Source organism: Carettochelys insculpta, chromosome 3 (genome assembly GCF_033958435.1).
Source record: "Carettochelys insculpta isolate YL-2023 chromosome 3, ASM3395843v1, whole genome shotgun sequence".
Lineage (NCBI taxonomy): Eukaryota > Metazoa > Chordata > Testudines > Carettochelyidae > Carettochelys > Carettochelys insculpta.
Genome location: NC_134139.1, coordinates 170,052,945 through 170,076,005, shown reverse-complemented (window position 1 = coordinate 170,076,005; position 23,061 = coordinate 170,052,945). Strand labels below are relative to the sequence as shown.

The 23,061-nt window shown below is 40.7% G+C and overlaps 1 protein-coding gene across 2 annotated transcripts in view; it reads left to right on the top strand.

The window, feature by feature from the left end:
• DLGAP2 (DLG associated protein 2) overlaps nucleotides 1-23,061 on the top strand; it is a 547,630-nt gene that overhangs the window by 98,062 nt on the left and 426,507 nt on the right. Inside the window, exon 1 of one of the 2 annotated variants that reach the window (XM_074988920.1) lies at nucleotides 17,257-17,422. The exons of the other annotated variant lie outside the window; for it this stretch is intronic. Coding sequence (XP_074845021.1) covers nucleotides 17,365-17,422 — 58 coding nt within the window. The 5' untranslated portion in view covers nucleotides 17,257-17,364. Of the gene's footprint in view, nucleotides 1-17,256; nucleotides 17,423-23,061 lie in introns of those variants that run through there. 2 annotated transcript variants of the gene reach the window in all.

Below are 23,061 nucleotides of genomic sequence, written 5' to 3'. Positions count from 1 at the left end.
TTGAATTAAATGTAGAATATTTAAAGTTAATTCTCAGCTTGAATGAATAAGACTTCATTGCAACACTGTTTTCATGCCAGTATCGCAGGTGTAGATTTATGGAGATTGTGATAAAATGCAAATATGTATTGGCTGAATGGTATAAATAGAAGACCCTTTTCAGTGACTAAAATATTTTAGTGTCTTTTTAGAACGCTTCTGGCAAAGTGACATCAGTGTACATGTACAAAGTACTCAATATACTGAATGATATAAATAGTTTTTCTACACTTTAAAATGAACCTAAATTTAAGGGAATGAAATTTATGTAGTTATAAAAACAATAGAATTTAGCAAAACTTAAAAAAGCATGGATGCGGTATCTTGGAGTATTCTGATGGCACCAGTGTAGGCAACTTGAAAAAGCTCAGCTCGGGTAAAAAAGATTGCTTATTATGGTGATATTTATTCATAAAGGGCTAGCAACATTACCTTGGTAAATAAATCTAAGGTATGCTACTTTAGTTATGTGAATAATGCAACTGAAGGTGACATATAAAGATCCATTTACTCCTGGGTCTACACTGCATTGTCTTGATGGCAGATCTTATTTCTGCCAACTTTCCTTATGCTTTTAGTGAGGTGAAGTGCACAAATCAGTAGGAGAAAACTGTCCCATTGATGTAGAGCATCTTTACCAGACTTATTAAATCAACAGGGTTCATTTGATCGCAGCAATGTCAATTTAGTCAGTAGCATAGACAAGGCCAAAGAGCTAGATATGATACCAATGACTAATCATCATCCTTTGCATTCTTATTTTTTGTTCTTCAGGGTTAACATGTTTTTACTCAAAGGCTAAGGTTACACTAGTGAGTTTTGCCAACAAAAACCTGATTTTGTTGACAAAACTCGTAGAACATCCACACATAAAGGCTGTGTCTACACTTGGATTCCTCCTTTTTTATGGGAAGAAGGATTCTTTCGAAGATGGGGTTTACTTTAGAAAGAGCAGTGTCTATACTGGTTTTCTTCTTTCGAAAGAAGCTATTTCAAAATAAGAATATGCAAATGCGGTGTCAGATATGCAAATTTTGTATCTCATCTGCATTTTCAATTTACCTCATTTGCATGCCTCTTTCGAAAGAGGAATGCAAGTGTAGACACAGCCAAAATGTGTTTTGTTGACAGTTTGTTGACAAAACTCAGCACTTTTGCGAGCAGCATTCTGCTTCTCAGCCATGAGGCATAATGCTGCTGTTGACAGAGTCTGTTCACAAAAAAGCTGTGTGGACACTCTGGAGGGCCTTCTCTCGACAGACTGGGCATCCAGACAACGAGCAGCTCTGTTGGCTGTCCGTCTGGGTGTCTGTTTTGTCAAGAGACCAGCTGTGCAGTCCAGCTGCTCTGTCAACACAGCAGAGCACACTTCCAAATGGCTTTTGTGTGTGGCCCCACTCTGTGGACAAAAGTTTTGTCAGGAAATCTCTTCCAACAGTGACTCCTGTTGACAGATCGCTGTAGTATAACCATAGCCTTTTTAGTTTTTTTTCTTATTGCGTCACCATGGTGTGTCTTTTATTCTTAGTAAAAGAGTAATTACCAGCTCAGGTCCATCCATGAAGTTTTTTGAGGAAATCTGAAGTATGTTAGCAGTGCTTTTATACTGTAAAATTAGGTGAACGATCAGCCCACCAAAGGACTAGTTAGCCATTAAATATCCACTAACAATATTACAGCATAGACCAATATGCTTTTTTTTTATATAACAGTCTGCCCACTTTTGTGGCAGAATTGCCACAGTACTTAAATAGACTTTAGAACTTCCCCATATCCATTTTTTTACAAGTTAATGTAATGATTATGAAAGGTATTAGATAGCCATAGCATGGACAATGTCCACACATGCATCCCCATTGCTACCACAGAGATGTGCCTCAGACAGCATCCAGAGGCACGATTGCAAATGGGTGAGAGGTTAGTTTAGTTTCCAGCTCAGTCAGTCCTTGATCTATGTACCACAGCTGCAACTGTGGTATCGATGGCTCTTTAAGCGTGGTTATACTGAGAACACAGATTACTTTCATGTAAGTTATTAAATCAGTCATCTGAGGCTTGTATGTCACTACCAATTTCCTGAGCCACTAATTTTCAAGCAATAGTCCCAGGATCATAGGAGGGCCATGGAGAACTGGTTGGTTAGATGGTGATGGCTCATCTTGCTTCCAACTGCTAAATGTTAAATACTTTCTTAATGTCCATCTTCAGTGTAAACAATTGCTGTAGTTATCACAGGTACGTTGTGTGATCACATACAGGAGAGAAGTGTCACATTATGGAAACACAGGTGGTGGTCTGTCTGACTGTCTCCCTATTATAAAGTTATGCATGTTGAACAAAATGTTAAGAATTGATGTTGGGATCCAGCCTTCCATGCTAAACATTGTGCACTGTTTCAGAAGCAAACACTTATTTTTCATTAAGTTGTTGTGAAACAATGACCTGGGCTTTGATCATACTACTCAGATTATCATGGAGGGGAAATAATCTTATTGATAACATCATATTGATTCAGATAAAAATGCTTCATGAGGAAAAACTGATAGGAATATCCAATCCAGAGGTAGACTAATAGCTTGCAAACAGAGAAATTTACAAGGAGACAAATGGTTTTGATTTATATTTGTTGACATAATATCGGGGATTTTCCTCAAGCAGAATTAGCGTGCAACATATAAAAAACTCTGGCCTAAATAGATCTCTGGCATGCGTTTTCCACTTTCTGTTTATCTGTAGTATTTTTATTAGAAAAGGTATTAAGTTGTGCAGACTGGCTGTGAGAGAAGAACCAACTCTACATCTTCATTCAAAATTTCCTAAGTAAGAGAAATCATGAGATCTAAAAACATTTGTGTAACACCCCCATTTCATAATTTTAATTTTTACATTTTCCTTGCTGTGGCCAGGATTTGAATAAAAATGATAATATACCTAAAAAAAGAACCACTTTGCTGTGTTTTTAAAGAGTTCAAGAAGTGTAAATAACCTCACACTATTATTTTTCACACAAGATTTGCTGCCTTAAAATTTTTGATATGCATTTAAATTCCAGGGTGTTTCTCCAAACTGAACTTTTGAATCTCTTTTGAGATTCACTCATCAATATGAGGCGTGCACTGTGCTAGAATGATGAGCATATATTTTCTGAAGTACTCAGATGGTTGCATTACCTTATTACCTAAGCACTGCACAATATTCATCTTTACAACACCCCTCTTAGGCAGTGAAGATATTATTATAGCTACTTAACAGATGAGGAAAGACTAAGTGACTTGCCTGGGTCACACAGGAAGCTAGTGATGAAGCAGGCCTTAGGAGGCCAGTTGCGAGATAAAGGAAGATAGTGTACTATTTCTAATAAATAGGAACAGCACAAAAATGAACTCATAAAAATCAACATATGAACCACCTTAACACAAAGGCTAAGGATCTCAGTTGGCATACCTATAATGAAGTCATCGACTGAAGGAGATATGTTGATTTACTCCAGCTGAGGATCTGACTTGAAATATTTAAAAACAAATTGGTAGCGTAGTGAATTCCTGCCAGTTTTAGTATGGTGAGGACTACAGTGATCCTGAGAGAGGAGTTGGGCTTAGGCGGCAGCTTCAAGCCTCTCAGTCAGTTTCAGGAGGCGTGGCTGGGCCAGGAGTAAGTGGATTCTGGTAACAGCCACCCTGCATACCATCACCACCTAGCAATTCTTCTACACCCTTACATGTAAGTTTAATGATGATTCAAACATCCTTCTCTAATGCAGATCTGTCTGTTCACCATTTTTGGCTGCCTGGATAGTTTAGATTTTGGTAATTGGATCTAGAGAGGTGAACCGATAGCAACAGGAACAGAAGAGTATCAGAGGGGTAGCTGTGTTAGTCTGTATCTGTAGAAACAACGAGAAGTCCAGTGACACCATATTGACTAACAGATTTATTAGAGCATAAGATTTCATGGCCGAAGACCCGCTTCATCAGACGCATCCAACGAAGTGGGTCTTTGCCCACAAAAGCTTGTGCTCCAATATATCTGTTAGCCCATATTGTGCCACAGGATTTTTCATTGGTTTTGAGGAAGAGAAGAGATCACTATCTGCTGAGCACCTACTACTTCTGGGGAGGGAGGGAAGAGCTCTGCCTCGTATGTTTGTTCCTCATAGGCTCCTCCCAACTGAGGGAGATGGGAATCCCACCTGATTCCCAAGGCTGCAGTGTCTCTCTGCTGGTAGTGGAACTGAAATTCATTCATTAGTCATAGCATTCATCTGGATATGCAGCCATGTTCCCATCTCCTCCGCAATATTACTAAATGAATCCCCCTGCAAAATGACTTATTGGGAGTGCAGAATTTTTCTGCATAATTTTTACCCTTCTTTGGGAGACTAGATCTGGCACTTAGTCTTTTTAAAAGTAAATTATCTAGATGGAGAGAGGTGAATAATCAGCCCAGTCATTAGGTGTTTCCTAGCTACAAAATAGTGTTAGAAACATTTTCACACCCTACCAGAGAGAGTTCAGAGGGTATTAGACCAGGTACACAAAATCCAGGGTTAAGTTTAACCAATGAATAATTAACTACATGCATCTGATTCAAGGAAGTCCAATTTCAAAGAATACGCCTGTGAACAACTGTAACCCAGAGGCACCGAGAAAGCTGGAAAGAGGAAAGTCTGCTGTACAGCCGTATCTAAGACCAAATTGCCTTTTAGTTCATGCAGTAGAGTAGGGGTGAGCAATAATTTTTGGTGGGGGTCACTTTAACATTTTGGTAAGCAATCAAGGGCTGCATTTTTCTGGGAGTCAAGGCAGAGCCTGGGACAGAGGTTCCGTACAGAAGGGAGTTAGAGGTAGGGGGCTCAGGTGCAGGATAGGTTGTAGGGTCTGAGAGGAAGTTTGGGTACAGGAGGGAGTTGTGATCTGGAGTAGAGGTTTGGGAGGCAGGGGCTGGGAGGAGTTGTTGCAGGAGAGGATTCTGACCTGGGGGAAGGCTGTTGGAGGGGGTGCAAGGTCTGGGAGGGAGTTGTGACCTGCCTGGGTGGTTGTGGAGGGTTTGATTGATTATCTGGGGCGGAAGGTGGTGGTGACCTGGGGTATGGAATTGGAGGAGGGAGAGGCTTGGCATGCCATAGGCAGGCTCTGTCCAGGAGGCAGTTACCTAAGTGGCTCCTGCCCAGCAGCCTTGTGCCTGCTACAATCCCAAATAGCTCAAAATTGCTGTGAGCGCCACATGGCTCTCTGGTCCAGAAGCTGTGGGGAGGGGAAGACTGCACGCAGCCCTCCCATCCCCTGGCACTATCTCTCAGTTCCTATTGGTAGAAACCATGTCACAGGAGCTGAGTGGTCTTGGCTAGGTGGTGGGAACAGCACACAAAGCCTCCCCCTTCCCCTAGAGCAGAGACTTACATGAAGCAGGAAGCCGCTTAAAGCAGTGTGGGGCTGCTCTGCACTGGCTGACTGCTCTGTGACAGAGTCCCAGTGGGGCAATCTGTAGGCCAGATCTGGCAGCTTGGCAGGCTGGGTCCAGCCCGCAAGCCATATCTTCCCCCCCATGAAGTAGCAGCTTATTGCTTTAATCCCTAAGGTCCCAGGTTCAGTTCCACCTGCCAATGACCCTGGTCTGTTGGCTTTGCACAATGATAAGATAAAACATTATTCAGATTTTATTTTGATAGCCTATCAAAGTGTGCCATGCTTTAATCAATACAAGTGGATGAGACGTGTTTTCTATAGATAAAAAGGGCTTACATTTGTTGGACTATAGTTTATGATGCCCTCAGGTGTGATCCCACCACTTCTTTTACCATCAACTGGAATTATACCCATCCGACTAAGGCCAGAATTTGGCTCTGAGACTCTTTGTCTTTCTCTCTTTCTCTCTCTCTCTCTCTGTTTCTCTGACTGCTCCTGAGTGCTGTCCCTCTCTTTAGCTCTCCTCCTTCCCACCAACTATCTCCAGCTGTTCCTAGGTGCTGTCCCTTGGTATCCCTGTCTGTGACTCCGTCTGAATTTTATTCATGTATAACTTGGCTAATGCAAGTGTTGATCTTTTCTTTTTTAAACTATTTTGTTATGAAAATGGACAACATGTACAAAAAGGGAGATGGGGGTAGAATTCAGAATTCTCTCTTCTTGCTTTCTCTTTTGTTATTATCTATGCTTAGTCAGGATGAATAGAGAGATGACCATTGTAAAGTCAGTTAAAATTAAATATTTTATTGCAGTTCATTTTTTTAATTTTAAAGGAGAAGCATATTCATTCGTGCAAGCTGAGCAAACAGCTTTATGTACATGCACAGAACCTCCTTCAGATATTTTAATGGACAGACTTCGCTCTGTGAATAATCCAAAATTATCTGAGAAATGCCGTTAACATTGGTAGGATTAATTGTATGAGCAAGAGCTACATGCATGAGCTACAATTGTAAGATCAGACCAATAAATATGCACCTGATCTAACACCCACCAAAGTCAATGTTAAGGCTGACACTGAGCAAAAATGCTCCTGATAGATCTTTCTTCATTTAGTTAAACAATGCAGAGTCATTAATTGTAACTATTTTTTATATTCTTCCTCAGTATCTTCCAATTTATTTTCATCTCACATATATTCTTTTAATTTTAATTTCCCCTGGTTCTTCCGAGAAGCAGATTCTATTGTTAGCATATGACTCCAATTTGTGTAGGGTGCAAGATTTCCATTTCTGAATCCAAAGCAGACCTGAGGCCAATAAAAATGCTTTCAGCTGCTGTGCGTAAATCAGAAAAGTTGTACAGGTTGAACGCCTCTTGTCCGGCACTCTCTCATCTAGCAACATCCTTAATTTGTCATGATTTTAGTCAGCTGATTGACCACTTATCATGATTGTGGCCAAGTTTCCTGCAGTCCCATCAAGTTTGTTTCTAGCCACCAGACCTTCCTCTCAGTGTTCTGTGCTGTTATTTAGCTATAATTTACCCCTAAATGTCTTCTAAGAGCCCAGTAAGCAGTGAAAGTGTTACTAATGTCCTAGACAACATTGACCTCCTGTGGTCTAGCAAATCCTTTCATTCAGCACTGGTCAGGTCCCACACGTGCTAAGGAGGTTCAATCTGCATATCTCCATGTAGTGTCAATAAGTGTCCTTGCGTGCATTCTTCCCTTTGAATATAACAAGCATTTTCTCCTTCCTGGAATTATTGAAAAGCATCCAAAACATGAGCTATAGTCACTTTTATTCCTACCTCTAGGTGTCTGGAATCAATTTGGTTGTTTACGGGAAAGTGCTATGCTTTCTTAATTACAGAAATATTTCTGCTCTGGGATACATCCTGGAGTAAGTCTGAAGAAAATGGGAAAGGCTTTTCTGCATTCTGTTTGAAAGGCTTGGATAATTTCACCCAAAGTTAGAGGCAGTGTACTTTGTTTAGGCTCCATACAGCTCTTAGAATCACTACTTTCACCAGCTCTGCCTCTCTGTAAGAGGCTTAATTGCTATGAGGAGGAGCCAGAAAAACAGTCCCCACTCATCTCTAACTTACATCCTCTTGTACTTTCCGCCCACAGATATGTATTTTTGTAGCCCTTCATTCTCATCTGTCAGTATGGTATTTTTAGAAGAATCCTCCTCTTTTCCGAACCCTTGCAGTTTCAGCTACCTTGAAACAGCTGTGATACCAGTCCTAGTAGTTTTGGAGCCGCCAGAGCTGCTGACGCATCTTGGCATGCAAGAACATGTTGCAGGGCAACATAAAGAAGTGAGTTCAGGACATTAAGGTGGGCAAGATGGTTTAGTGGTGGAGGATATTGCTAATGTAGCCCTCAGAGGAATTCTTGTACCTACAGAATAACCTCTGTCAAAACTTAGAGTATCTCTGACACACACCAGAGCCTTATTCATCATTGTAGCATAAAACAGCTGTCTATATCCATCACTACTTCTTGGAAACTGGCAAATTCATGGCCTCATTACTCCAAGACACAAATGGAATGGAAATATCACATATTTTCATAGCTGGGAATTCCCACCCATCATGGGAATGTCCTGAGTGGAAAGAGAATTAGCATAGCCCTCTCCTAACCCTTTCAGCCTTTGGTGATGGGGCTGAGTTAGGATAGGGAACGGAACCAGCTGAGTAATGTGTTTCTCAGCTCACTTAGGAAATGGGCTTACAGGCGACTCTAACATGTGCAGTATCTGGGCTGAAAATCAGGGACCTTTGAAAACTTGGAAAACAAACATATCAGTCCAGGATTCCTGATTACATTCAAACAAATTATGTTTCTAAAACCTCGTATGTATCTAATGGAAGAAAGGGGAACTTGATTTAGTGGATATAAATCAGAAGTTAGGAATTGTAGAAAATTGATAAGGAGATCAAAGGGGACAAGGGGAGTTCCATAGTTAAGGAAAATAAGAAGTTTAAAAAATGCCTTAGGAACAAAACAAATCCTGGTAGTGCCATTAGTCTGTTACTGGTTGAAAAGAGAAGCATGATCAATAATAATGCAGAAAATGCTCAAGCGTTGAATGAATATTCTGTGCCGTGTTTGATATAGCCTTTGAGATATCTATCTACCAATCTATCCATCTCAAAGTCTATATCAAACATGACACATAATATATACAATGTATATTCTTATACTGTGATGATAACACCCTTTTCACTTCACTGGTGTCCCTGGAATATGCCTACATAGCACAGGTAGACATTTTAAAAGTCAGCAGATCCAGATAATATGCATCCCAGAGTTTAAAAAGAGCTGTCTTGGCAGCCTGTTGGACCATTAATGTGACTTTTCAATAAGTTTTGAAGCACAAGGGGAAGTTCCAGAGGACAGGATTAAAGGCAACATTGTGACAGTTCTTTTAAAAGATGGACAAGATGACCCAGGTGATTATAAGTCTATCAGCCTCATATTGATCCCACATAAGGAAATAGCATAGCTGATAAGGACCTTGATTGATAAGAAGAGTAATGCAATTACTGCAAATTGACATAGGTTTATAGAAAATAGTTCCCATCAAATTAACTTCATATTTTTGTGAAGAAATTATTACCTTTGTGATAAAGATGTAATTGACTTAGACTTTTGTATTTGACCTTCTGTTACAACACATTTTGATTAGAAAAACCTAGAATAATATAAAATTGACGTAGAATTCATAAAATGGATTAAAAACTGGTTATCTGGCACATCTCGATATGTAACTGTAAATGGTGAATTGTCAGTGAGAGGGTTTGTTTCCAGTGGGGTATTACAAATGTTGGTTCTTAGTCCTCCTCTGTTTAATGTTTTCATCAGTGATGTGGAAGAAAAAATGAAATCATCACTGATAAAGGTTTGCAGGTGATCCAAAATTGGTGGAGTTGTGAATCAAGAACAGGACAGGTCATTGACATAGATGGAATGTTATAGAATGTTTGATAAACTCAGTGAAAACATACAACATGCATTTAAATATTGCTAAATGCAAATGTATATGTTCAGGAACTAAGCATGTAGGCCATACTTACAGGATGGGGGGACTCTATCCTGGGAAGCAGATACTCTGAAAAAGATTTGGGTATAGGTGTGGATAAATCAACTGAATATGACCTCCCATTGTGATGCTGTGACCAAAAGTTTTAATGAGTTTCTTGGATGCATAAACAGGGGATCATGAGTAGAAACAAACAGGTTGTTTTACCTCAATATTTGACATGGATGTTACTTACCACTTCTGGAATACTGTGTCCAGTTCTGGTGCCCACAAGTCAAGGCAGATATTGATAAATTGGAGAAGGTTCTGAGAAGAGCCACAAGAAAGCTTAAAGGATTAGAAAACATGTCTTATAATGATAGACTAAAAGAGCTCAGTATAGTTAACTTAAAAAAAGAGAAGGGGCAAGGGTGACTTGATAACAGTCTATACATATCCACGTGAAAAACATCTCTAATAAGCTTGTCTAGAAAAGAAGGATGTAACCTATCCAAGTGGCTGAAAATTGAAATTAGACAAACTGAGACTGCAGCTTAGGTATACATTTTCACAGTGGGAGCACTTAACCATTGGAACAATTTGCTCAGGGTTGTGGTGGATTCTCCATCACAGCTAGATTTTAAATCAGGACTGGATGTTTTTTCTAGCAGGCATTTTGTAGGAATTTTTTGCAAAAGTTCTCTGGCTCATGTTATATGGGAGGTCAGACTAGATTATCTCAATGGCCTTGGTATTTATGATCTTCATATTTGGCAATGTTAGTTAAGGAGAGGAGCCTTTATAAATAGCTACTGCAACTGTACAGTAATTCTCATTTGAAAAAGGGGGATAGCTGTGCAAGTTCTGGAGAGTGGCACCTTACTGAGGTGCCATCTCTACGTAGCCTTTTCCTCTCCTAGGGAAACCTGCATGAAGAGTCCAATACAAGGTCCTACAGGACAGGATTATTCTGCATAAATTAGCAGTTTATAGAAATCACATATGAAAATAGTGTTGAGCATTTGCTGTACATTGGACCGAGCTCTTAATTATTCATCATTACAAGTTTACTTGTATTCCTGTTTAGCATTATTGTAATTACTATTTTTGAAATTTAATCTTACAGTTTTGTATTGGTTTTATGTTTTAGAAAATTGCAGCATTGGATGGTCTGTAGAATAATTCCCACTGTATATCCAATAACCCATCATCTAGAAATATAGATGCTTCAGAGATAGGAAATGAATAATTAATTTGTTTTCCAGGGTAAAAAAATCCCCCAGGTGCTTTTGTGTTTTCTGCTGAGGCTTAAATTTTTTAGTTCTCTGACAGTGTCTTATACCCTCCAATATGTCTTGTTTCTATGGAGATACCCATGAACTGCAAATTGCATTCTTCTGCACATCATAAGGCTAGGCTGCTTCAATGTTTTCCCCATGCTCTGCGTTTTTCTCTTTTAATTTGAAATTAATCAGTATACTGTACTCTCAATTGTCTATGACATGCAAACACAGACACACACACAAGCACACATATATATTGGTGTTTAATGTAGCATTTTGTCTGAGCCTGCTTACCTACTTGCGGAGGCAGTTACTGTCTTTTTGCAAGTTTAGAGAGTACATAGAGCAAGGAGGTCTTGCTGTGTGGTGGGATCCTTATGGACTGTGGCAATAAATTATAATAGAAATAAAATAAAATGTGTTTACCATGTATGCTACTAACATCTAATTTTTAAGACATTTCAGTGAATGTGCTTGTTTTACTGTTATGAGCCACTGCATTGCATCTTTATTTTTTAAATCACTAAACATGTTCATTGGCATTGCTTTCCCGAGGATGTTAATGAAAACTGTGTATCCTAACAGATATAGTTAAACCTGTTCTTGACAGAAGTTGGTGGAGTTAGAATACGGATGAACAAAGCTTATTAAATATAACTTATAAAATGGTTGTTCTGCAATTACATTGATTTTCTTTATGTCATTATGAAAGAAGGATCTGAAAAGATTTCATGTGTTAAGCCAATATAATAAAATATAGTTAAGCCAATACAGTAAATGAATAATTCAGCCATGTAGAGATGCAATATTTATAAAAATAATCATGTTAGCAATGGGTTTAAAGCTTGAATGTTTAATATAAACAGGAGATAGTTAAAGTCACATTGGTCCTTCTACTAAGATTCATACTCCCACAAATGAGGATTCAAATGCTTGAGAGGAGATTGCAGAGTACCAAGCACCATTCAACTGATGAAATATTCGGCACATACGCTGCACAAATTTTGAATCACTGAACTTCTTTCATTGTGTGTAGCTGTCAGTGTATAAAACTGAATTGCTGAATTTTTTGCAGTACAGAAAGAACACTGAAATAAAAATCTGCACAATGCATAATGAATTATGTGAAAAAAACTTCATGAACTTAAAGATACCTGGTCTTCCTTTTCTATCAGGTCTCTCCTTCCTCCTGATCCAAAATTAAGTCTGTGGTTCTACAGCCATAAATTTTTCAGCTGCTCCAATCCATGTGTGTCTTCTAGTTTCACTGACATTGAAGTTAGAAGAGTAGCAGGGACTCACTCATCTTCTTGATCTAAGTTTTTAACTGTTTGTAGCTCATGGAATATTTCTGTTGACTGGGAATATGGATCCTTCATCTGATTTTCTTTCGGGGAAAGTAGCAGCAATGTGAAGTGAGGCGAGAACAAAAACCTTTCAGGACAGAATACAAAAATAACAAGGAATACTTGTATACCTTAAGGAGTAACAAATTTATTAGGTCATAAACTTTTGTGGGCTGTAGCTCACTTTGTCAGGTGCATGAAGTGAAAGAATCACATGACAGGGAACTATGGGCTACGTCTACACGTGCCCCAAACTTCAAAATGGCCATGCAAATGGCCATTTCGAAGTTTACTAATGAAGCGCTGAAATGCATATTCAGCGCTTCATTAGCATACGGGCGGCAGCCGCGCTTCGAAATTGACACTCCTTGCCGCCGCGCAGCGCGTCCAGACGGGGCTCCTTTTCGAAAGGGCCCCGCCTACTTCGAAGTCCCCTTATTCCCATGAGCTCACGGGAATAAGGGGACTTCGAAGTAGGTGGCGTGCTTTCGAAAAGGAGCCCCGTCTGGATGCGCCGCGCGGCGGCAAGGCGCGTCAATTTCGAAGCGCTGCTGCCGCCCGCATGCTCATGAAGCGCTGAGTATGCATTTCAGCGCTTCATTAGTAAACTTCGAAATGGCCATTTGCATGGCCATTTCGAAGTTTAGGGCACGTGTAGACACAGCCATGCATACATATAGAGATGGGAGGTGTTAGAAATGCATTTACATCTTGAATGGTCAATGGAAACAAGACATAGGTGAAGATACAGTAGTAGAGCCCAGTATATCCATGGATATCCACTTCATATCTGCAGACAGTGGAGCAGATAATCTTTCCCGGCCCCCCACCAACCCCCATGCCTGTTGAGCATGGACCTGCAGAGCCCTGGCCCCAGTTCCTTGCTGCCCCTTGCATGCTTTCCTACTGCCTGTCTCTTCCCTGCATGACACTGCCTTCTCCTCACTCGTCTGTGCTTCCTCCCCTTCTCCGCACCAGATCTACTGTACCCATGTAAGCAAAATTCAGACTGCAGGTTCTGGATTGAATGTGGAGTTGAGCTTGGTGGACGCGCATCTGATGTGGATCCACATTTTTGTATCCATGCAGGGCTCCGCACACGGGTCTTTCTACTCAGGTTCATACTCCCACAAATGATGATTGTTTTTGCTGAAACAGACTAACTCAGCTACCACTCTGAAACTTGTCACTATACGAAATAAAACATATTGTAGTTGGTCACTTTCAAGAGTCCACTTGCCTGTGAATCTTTTTCATGCATAATCTCATTCATATAAACAGGTTGGACCTCTGTAGTCCAGCAGTCTATCATCCAGCAACCATCACTTATCATCAGTGTGGCCAAGTCTTCTGAGGTCCAATAACGTTTGTTTGCATCTCCCAGTCCTGGCTCTCAGTGTTCTGTGTTGTTATTTAGCTATAATTTACCCCAAATGCCATCTGAGAGTCCAGTAAGCAGTGGAAACTTTGGTAATGCTATTAGATAATATTGACCTCCTGTGGTCTGGCAAATTTTCTTGTTCAGTATGGGTCAGGTCCTAAGGTTATTGGACTAGAGAGGTTCAACCTGTAATATTTTAAATTCCGGAGCTCTGACATTTAAAATTTTATATGCCAGCATTTTTGAGAGAGCTAATCAGTTAAAAAGAAAAATACTGATTATGTTATTTTCATTGTTTTTAAAGTGGCCTTTGCCTACGGATTTTTCAATAGTAAAAGTGCAAAAGTAAAAGGGAGATTTTTTCACTCTTAGGCTATGTCCACACGTGCCCCCTTCTTTGAAGGGGACATGCTAATCAGCCTGATTGGAGAATACTAATGAAGTACTGTGATGAACATGAAGCACTTCATTATGTTAATTCTCGCTGTGGCAACTTCCAAGTGTCAAACTTCAAAGTGCCGACATGCCGTGTAGCAAGTGTAGACACAGCCTTAGAGAGACAAAAATATTAGACATTTTGTCTTAATATGATTTTTTAAAAATCCTATAGTGAAAAGAAAATATTTGAACAATAAGCCAAATTGACCCAAATTTAATCACTTGTTGTGAAGGCAAAGGCTTATTTCTGCTCAAAATTCATTTATTTGTTTATTTAATTTGGCCAGTTTATCGGTTATAATGGAGTTCTAGTTGTAACTATGTGAGTTATACACTTAACATGTATAGAGAAGTACATTATTCTTTTTGATACTGTTGTTTGTCCTGATTTACTATCCAATTTTTTGTATCAGTTTTCAGACAACTCAAACAGTTGTATGGTTTTCATGGAGTTCATTGAAGTGCCTGTGACCTATAAAGATTAAAAAACGTAGTGCAAAATAGAGACTAGGAATGGCTTGAGATGAAAAGAAAACTGAAACAAGTATCAGTACAAACTGCACCCTGAGCCAAGCCCAAACTTCAGTCCAGGTTTAGACTAGACAACAATATGTACCGTGACCTCACTGCACCTTAAGCCAGAGCGGGAGGGTGAAGAAGGGCATTGTCTGACTTGCCCAAGAAGGGGTATACCTCATTAAGGCTACATCTACACTAGCCCAAAACTTCGAAATGGCCATGCAAATGGCTATTTCAAAGTTTACTAATGAAGCACTGAAATACTTATTCAGCGCCTCATTAGAATGTGGGCAGCCGCAGCACTTTGAAACTGACATGGATCACTGCCACGTGGCTCATCCAGGTGGGGCTCCTTTTCGAAAGGACCCCGGCAACTTCGAAATCCCCTTATTCCTTACTGCTGTTAGGAATAAGGGGATTTCAAAGTGCTGCGGCTGCCCGCATTCTAATGAGGCACTGAATGTGTATTTGTATGGCCATTTCAAAGTTTTGGGCTAGTGTAGACCTGGCCTAAGAGAGAGAGAAGCATGAGTGCTAGTGCAGCCCCACGTGGGTATGCTGCATCATCATCCCCCACCCCCACTCCACATGACCTGACCAGAAAGGAGGGGAGACTGTATAAACCAGACCTGGGCAGCCTCTCTCACCTGCCCCCTTATGAACAGAGCTGGATTTGCGGGGCGGGGTGGGAAATAATAGCTGAAACCTCCCAGTGATGAATGTCCAGTGCACATACTCCTTAGGAAAGGGATACTGTGATCAGATAAACGGGTTGATAGCAGGTTAAAAGGAGGCATTTTTTAAAAGAGTGGAAATGGAGGTGAGAGGCTTTGAACCCTCTTGACTGGCATGGCAGGGACCCAACCCTGCATTTTGAGTCCACTTTAATATTCTTTCCTGCAGAGGCCTGGTATCATTCCAGAAGTGGGCTGGCTAGAAACTGGAATAGAAGAGTGGGAGAAGGCTCATGGAAATCCCCCTTCCTGGTAGATAATGAATTATCTTAAATTTTCCTTCAGTGTATCTGCTGGGTATTCCCAAAGAGTAAATAAGAAAGTTGCAGCCTAATTAAACATATCCAGTGACACCCATCATTTTCCCAGGGTAACCACACAACTGCATAAACACTGAGCCTTTTAATTCCAGGTTTCCTGAACACTTTTTATGGCACATGACAAATAAAACTCAATCAATCCTGCCACTACTAATAATTCATTAAAATCAATTAAAATAAGTGGTTTTAACAAAATGGTTTGTAACTCCATTCTAAAGCAATGTGGCAGCAGGAGCTTTCCTGATGGGAAATATCAATTGTCCAGTATGGAACCAGAGTGATTGGACATAGGTTATTTAACAATTTCATTAATAATATTAAGATGGAGTAAACAGCATGTTAATGAAATCAGCAGATGATGTAACCAGCAGGGAGCACAGAAAATTACAAGATACTTAAAGATTAGATGCATAAGCAAAAGAAAAAAGAATATTATGCAAAATTAAATTGAAAAAATGGGAGCTAATGCATCTGGGATAAATTAATCCAAAGTAGTTATGTGTATATACTGGAAAAGAGTAATCCTGAAAGATACATGTGGGTGATACAGGGTAGTAGTTTGCAACTGGAGACTGACTTATGAGACTAGAGCTAATTGTGTATAGTTTGGTTAAGCAATCAATGGTGGTTGGAGGAATAAAACACTCCACACCCTCGAAATATTTGTAAACATCCAGGAGTTAAGTGAGCTATGCCTGGTGTGAGTCAGGATGAATCTCTTCAGCAAAACACCAGTGAAAGATTACATCAAAGAAAATATGGCTAACATACAAACTGCCTCTTAGCACAAGGTATCTGCTTATTTACAGCACAAACATGCTACAGTGCTTGAACCCGTAAGGCGCTCAGCAGCTCCCAGGAATGATAAGTGCCTTCAACTCCCACCAATGTGACTGGGAAGTGTGGGCACTCAGCACTCCTTGGAGCTGTCCAGCATCTGACAACATTGTGGTCATGACCTGCTAACTTCCCACTAGGTCCAGGCCTCTGACTATTGTGTGTGGGGGGTACATTTACAAAATGTTTGCTCAGTCCTCTCACTACACACAATCTCAGATTCAAATGAATTAAATCTCTCATTCTATTTCTCTCTCCTCCTCCTCCAGTAATTCACATGCTGCAGAAAGACTGGACAACTTCCCACCAACTTCGAAAGCTCATTTTCAACTGTGTGTCAAATGTCTTGTTAAGCTCATACCAAAATATGACTTGTAACCAGTGTGACGGGATCAAGACTGGGATCACACTCTAGTATCTGCTAGAATTCCAGCTGTTTCTTCCTGTTCCCGTTGCAGCTGGAAATAGGGCCCACACTGGAATTCTGGTATCTGACGTTAAGATTCACATCTCAGCTTTAGGTTTCAGCCCCATTTCTAGTTGCAGCCATCTAAAATGTAATGTCTGTAGATCAAATATTGGAATAACCATTTAATGGTACTCTAGAATAAAATAAACAGAGGCTGTGTACACACTACCACCCTCCTTTGAAGGAAGGATGGTATTTAGGGTGTCGGGAGTTTACTAATGAAGTGCTGAACTGCATACGTAGCACTTCATTAAGCAAATTCCCCCCTGCAGCAACTTCGAAGTACTGGTGGGTGAGCCAGAACTTGACGCAAGCCGGTACTTCAAAGTTGCTGCGGCTACTCAGTTCAGTAGCTCCAAGCAGTTTGGTGCAGTTCCCACAAATGCATCAATCATGGTGAGGAGCTCAACTCTCTAATTAAAAACAAATTGTATCAAATATTTTTCAGCTTTATACTCTCAGACTAAAGCTTAAAAACCTCCAAAGAAGGAAAGGAGGCCAGATCGGAGGGGGAGGAGGTGAGAGAAAGGAAGTGGGTGGAAAAAACCACTGTCTTCCCAAGATGCAAGGAAAATGGAAAAATAGAAGAAAAAATATTGTAAATCAATGTAAACTGAGAGGTAAGCATCAGGTATTTTTTTACAAACACACACACAGTGTGGGGCATCTATGTCTAAGGCTGCTCTAGGTCCAGTTTGTTTGTCTGGTGAGACCTTTCAGGGTGTGTGTTGTACTGGGATATCCCAATATATTTCGTTCATTCTGTGCTAATCCTTCTGTCTCGTGTTCAGTGAGCAACATAAAGTGATGGAATATCCCATTGTGATACCAACAGCCATGTGCTTCAGGGTTAAGCAATAGAAGATTGTTTAGGCAGCTTTATTGGACTTCCATGTCCTTTTATACCACCATAATTCAACGGAGTACCAATGCGCACAAGAAAGAAGTTCATGGAAATAAGTAAACTTGCATTGACATAATATGGAGGAGATTTATGCCACTATAAGTCAAGGTCAGATATGTCTTTAGATGACAATTATTGTAAGCTGCCACAGAGATTATATATATTCTTTGCCAGTTTGATTGGAGACCACTAAGAGCTGCGTAGTACTGTCTGGTACATTTAAAAGCTTGTTACTGGGATGTTTTTTGCTACTCTTCCAAAACACTGCAAAAGCAGCAGTGGAACAAAAGTACTGCTGACTAATAAGATTGTGCGTATGTTGTAAATTGTCACACAAGTTTGCAAGTAAAATGGAAAATTTTGTCCAAGATGAATTCAGAAACAAAGGAAGCAGGAATCTGGAAAGAAGTGAATAAATTTTGACTTATATACAGATGTAGTATCAAGAAAAACACAAACATACAAAAAACCCCAAAGTGAACAGCCCCTCCCCAATCCCAAAGTATTGAATATGTCTTAATATATTGGGCAGGAGAACAGTCCCAGGAGATTTAAAGCATCTTCATAATTGCCAGTGGGACAGAATTGATATTTTGATCAAAATATTTGCGGTTTGCTGCATGCATGCTCTCAGCCTTTCTTAACTTTTCAAAAAGCGTTTTTTTGCAGAATTGAGCTGGATGCATAATGTTTTTACAGTTGTCAGTTATATAAAATTGTGCGTAGCAATGGTGCCTGTCAGACTGGATATATTGTGCAGCAAGGCTTTTAAAGCCTTACAATTGTACCATTTTTATTCAGGCACATCCTGAGCATTTAGTGACTCATGGCTCACTGAAATCAACAACAAAATTCCCCTTGACTTCAACAGGAACTTCAACAGGTCCCACACATGAATAGAGAGTGAAAATGGTGATGCAGCTGAATTTGCATTTTTGTACGTAAATGTAGATAGCAACATCTTTGATCTTGAATTTCGCCCTCCACAGACTCTCCCCGCTCAGAGAAGGAGGATTGCAGGAAGAGTGGGAACAGGAAACAAGTGGCAGTGGGGTGCGGAGGAGTCATTCTGGTAATGCAAGAATTTAGGCAGGGAGCGGGATGAGGGAAACCGTCATGCTGCTGGGGGTGGCTGAGCAGCAGAAGGTGTAGAAGAGTGGACAGAAACACCCAGACAAGCTGCTGGCAGGCAATATTTGTAGCTTGGTTGAAGAGTGGACTGACAGCTGTGCACTTCCAGCATGCAGTACAGACAGCTGCATGCCATGGAGGGGCAATGAAGTCAGGCTGCAGTGCCCAAATGTTGTTCAAATACATTGAGGTTCAACTTTTCATTTCCTACGAAAATTAACAGCAGTTTAGGATGTAAATCTCTGCAGCAGCCTGACCTATTCACCCTCAGGTGACGCATCAGAAATAAAAGTTTAAGTAAAAATCATTGAAGGTCACAATAGGCAGCTGCATCCAGATTTCTTATTCATCTATAGTTTGTTCTGTACAAAATAACAATAGGCATTAATCCCAAGCACTTGTACCCTTGTCAGATATTTAAAATACAGTCTCTTTAATAAATTCTACTTCTAGCAATTTCAGACCGACTCCCATAGCCAGAAATATCTAGCCAGGGAACTGAACACAGATACACACACCCCATAACACACCTTAGTTGTTCTCTCTCCTTCCTGGGGACTGATGAGTTTTGCTGCATTCTTTAAAGACAAGATATCATGTTATTGTAGACTCAGGATTAGGCTTGTGTTCTAAAGTGAAGCGACTCAGATAGAGATTTTCACTGCTAGCAGTGCTGCAGCTCAGGCACCTCTGTTGACTGCAAACTCCAGCATTATGGAACTGGGAGAAAGGCAGTACTCAAATGTGTGAGACCCTCGCCACTGAGATTAAAAACCTAATACTAAATGTCCACCTGGAAACCAAGAGCAGCGTGTCAAGACTGTGGCATATTGGGGTTCACACCACTTCTGAGGCATGCAATGCCATTTTCAGAATACAAACGAGATCCACCTGAAAGAGTTGCTTGCAACCTCCTGACTATGGCTGTGAGTAACAGCAGGTGGGAGCCTAGCCAAACCCACAGCAAAGCTGAACTTAAAATTGCAGAAGCAGAGCCAGAGCTCTCAGCTGCAGGAGATCAAAAATATAGAGTTGGGCCCACTCAGAAAATAAGAATCATGAGTCAGACACTGAAAAATCATGAATGGCCCCAAATCCATGGTTTTAGTCTGTCTTTCAGTTTTTTAACCTCCCATTTACTCCTCTACCAGGGTGCGAGAGAGAATTTGGGGATGGAAATTCAACACTTAATGCACAAAAAGGGGGCCTGCCTTCCTTTCTGGCTGCTCAAATGAAGACTCCACCTGTTTTCTCCTCATCCCCGAAGACTGGGGGTGGGGCAATGGCTTAGCCAGCCAGCTGTCATCTGTGCCCCAGCCTCAGCCATACGATGGGTGTGGAGCTCAACCGCATGGATTGGACCAGACTGACTGGAAACATACAGCAGATCCTAATCTCCTAAGGCAGGGACAGTCTTACTGTTTTTGTATATCACCTAGCAAAATGAAGCTTCTATGCCAACTGATAGAAAAATACCAGGACGGCATCACTATAGGGTAAGGTCTCAGAGTATGTAAACTCAGAGTAGACAACCCTGCTCTTACGCGTCTGACCCTGACCCCACCCCCAGCCCAGTTTAAACCACCTGCAAGCCTCTCTGGTTCAAGCCGCCCCCACCACCCTGCGTGGCTCCAGCGCACCCCCCAGCCGACTCACAAGCCGCCCGCCCCGCATGGCTCCAGTGTGACCCCCCGCCCCTCCTGGTCCATGCGGCTCTGGTGTAATCCTTCTGCCGGCTCACAAGCCACCCACTTGTCCCCCCTGCCCTGCGAGGTTCCGGTGCAACTCTCACTGCTGGCTCACCGCCCAGGAACAGCTCTGGTTCCAGCTCAACTCCCTGCACCCCCCCAGAGTGTAGTGGGTGGTGAGCCTGTCAAAGTATTCCTACACTGTCACTGTAGGTATGAATGGCATCTCGCATCAACACACTCATTGTAGCCTCTAGCTAGCTTGCTAGAAATAGAAGCAAGGCTGCTGATGCACAGGCTTCAGTGCAGGCTGCACAAGCAGGTACCTACCCAGGGAGGAAGGGTCAGGTGTACTTGTTTAGCCTGCACTGAAGCCTGCATAGCACATTCCATGTTTTGTTTCAAGTGAGTTAACTAGACTACAGCTGGTGTGAGTATGTCTGTATGAGCTGCCGTTCACAGCCTGAGCAGCAATGAACATGTGCATGCTGTGGCAGAGATCCCATCTTCAAGAGATCAGCCCCACCCCCTGGCTCTTCCAGGGAGCTGGGACTGAACTGCACTGGTGCAGTGGCTGCTAGAGATTCCAGTGGGTGGGACAGCTGTTTTTACACCCTTCAATGGCTATGGATGGGTGTAATACCTTTCCCCGACAGTTACAGCACAGTTATGTTTTTAATATGAAGTTCATATAAATATGAAGTTATTGACTTCATAAACAGTTATTTTAAATAAGTGTTTCCAGAGAGAAAATCTAGCTTAAACTTAAAACCAGTCTGATATTCCCTTGGTGATTTTATAGGTAGTGTTCAGCAAGCATTTCGGACATGCTATGTGCATAAGTTCAGTTCAATTTCCTCATTTAAAAATTATTCTACCCACCTGCAAACTTAGGAGGATGTTCTGGAGTTGGGAGACAGGAAAGCTGTGTATTTTATTTTCTGGATAAATCTTGAAGAATGGAAACTCCCCCCCCTCCCCCCGCAAAAATAAAAACTGGAGAACATTTAAATCTGTTAACAGACAGACAAAGGTGACAAAGGAATTATTTGAAATGCATTATTGTTTTCTAAAGAATAAATCTGCTTACTAGTGATGAGTTGTAGCAATGTTTTCAAATAGTTGGAAACTATTTTCTCAACAGATTAAATTAAAAGGCATTAAAACTCTACTTTGGCTAATATCTCGCATGCATCCAAAAGGAGGGGTTTAATACTTAGATTTTTCTTCTTCCTTTGCTTCTTCATCTTCTGCTTCTTCATCTTCTTCTCATCATCATCATAGTACCTGGGATCTCCACTCATGGACCAAGAGCCTGTTGTGCTGGTTTCTCTACAAAAAAAAAACCCAAAAAAAACCCCCAAAAGACAGTCTCTGCCCCAATGAGCTCATTGTATAAGTTACGTTTGCATGTATAGAACCTAGCATAGATATATTGAACAGGGGCCTTTGGTTGTGTAGTACCCAGAGGCACTGAGACCTCATACTAGGGTGAGTGAAGTCTCTGCTTTACAGCCTCAGCTGAGAGGCAGCAAGCCTTTAGCTCATGCGGTAGAGCACAGGGCTTTAGTCCCTGTGATCACAGATTCAGTCCCTATGTTGGAATCACTATATCATACGCAGATAAGGGGTGACTAGGATACTGAAATTTCAGAGATATTTGACTTATGCTTATAAAATGCCTACGTGTAAGAGATTGATAATGTATAAAATACTCTAAGAATAATTTGGGTATCATTTGGCTACATAAAGGGGGAGAAGGTAAACAACAAAATATATAAGAACCAATATTCTTGATAAGCACTTTCTGCTATCTTAACTTCTTGAATGGAGAAGGGAGATGATAACACTCATTTTTATCCTGACAAAAATGTTGTTCACCTGTTCAGTGAACAACATTGTTGTTTTGCTGTGTGGACTGCAGGCTGTGCAAGATAAAAGTGTGCACTTCAAGACCTATAGATATGTTAAGAGAAGGGGGAAAATTGCAAGATAAATTATTTTGAGGACATACGACTTGTTTTCATTTTTAGAGACTATGAGAGCAAAGTTAATTGCTCTCATATTATACAAAAAGAACTTAGGGAAGCTGTGATTTCTTGCAGGATGAAAGATTATAGATTATTATATTATTTTAGAAGAAGAATATTGATTTTTGTTTATTTTTAAAAGGGTTGGAATCTTCTCTTCTTGCTTTTGCCTCTTTCACTATGACTTCTGATTTATGCACTGCAATTCATGGTTTAAAAATATGTTCATTTTATTTTATTATTTGGAGCCAGAAACATCTTTTGGTTGCTCACTTTGGTCCCCTTGCCTATTGAGGACAACAGGAATTTGTCTAAACAATCCAGCAGTCACATAGATAGATAAAGGGAAAGCTTATAATATGAGAGGACCATAAATATTTTCATAATTTCAGTATCTTCATGAAATATGTGCACGATATTTCACTTGGCTCAACCAAGTCACATTTTGAACACTTGTTTTCAGATCAAAATATATCCCAGGTAAGCTTACGGACCCTTTGTTTTCA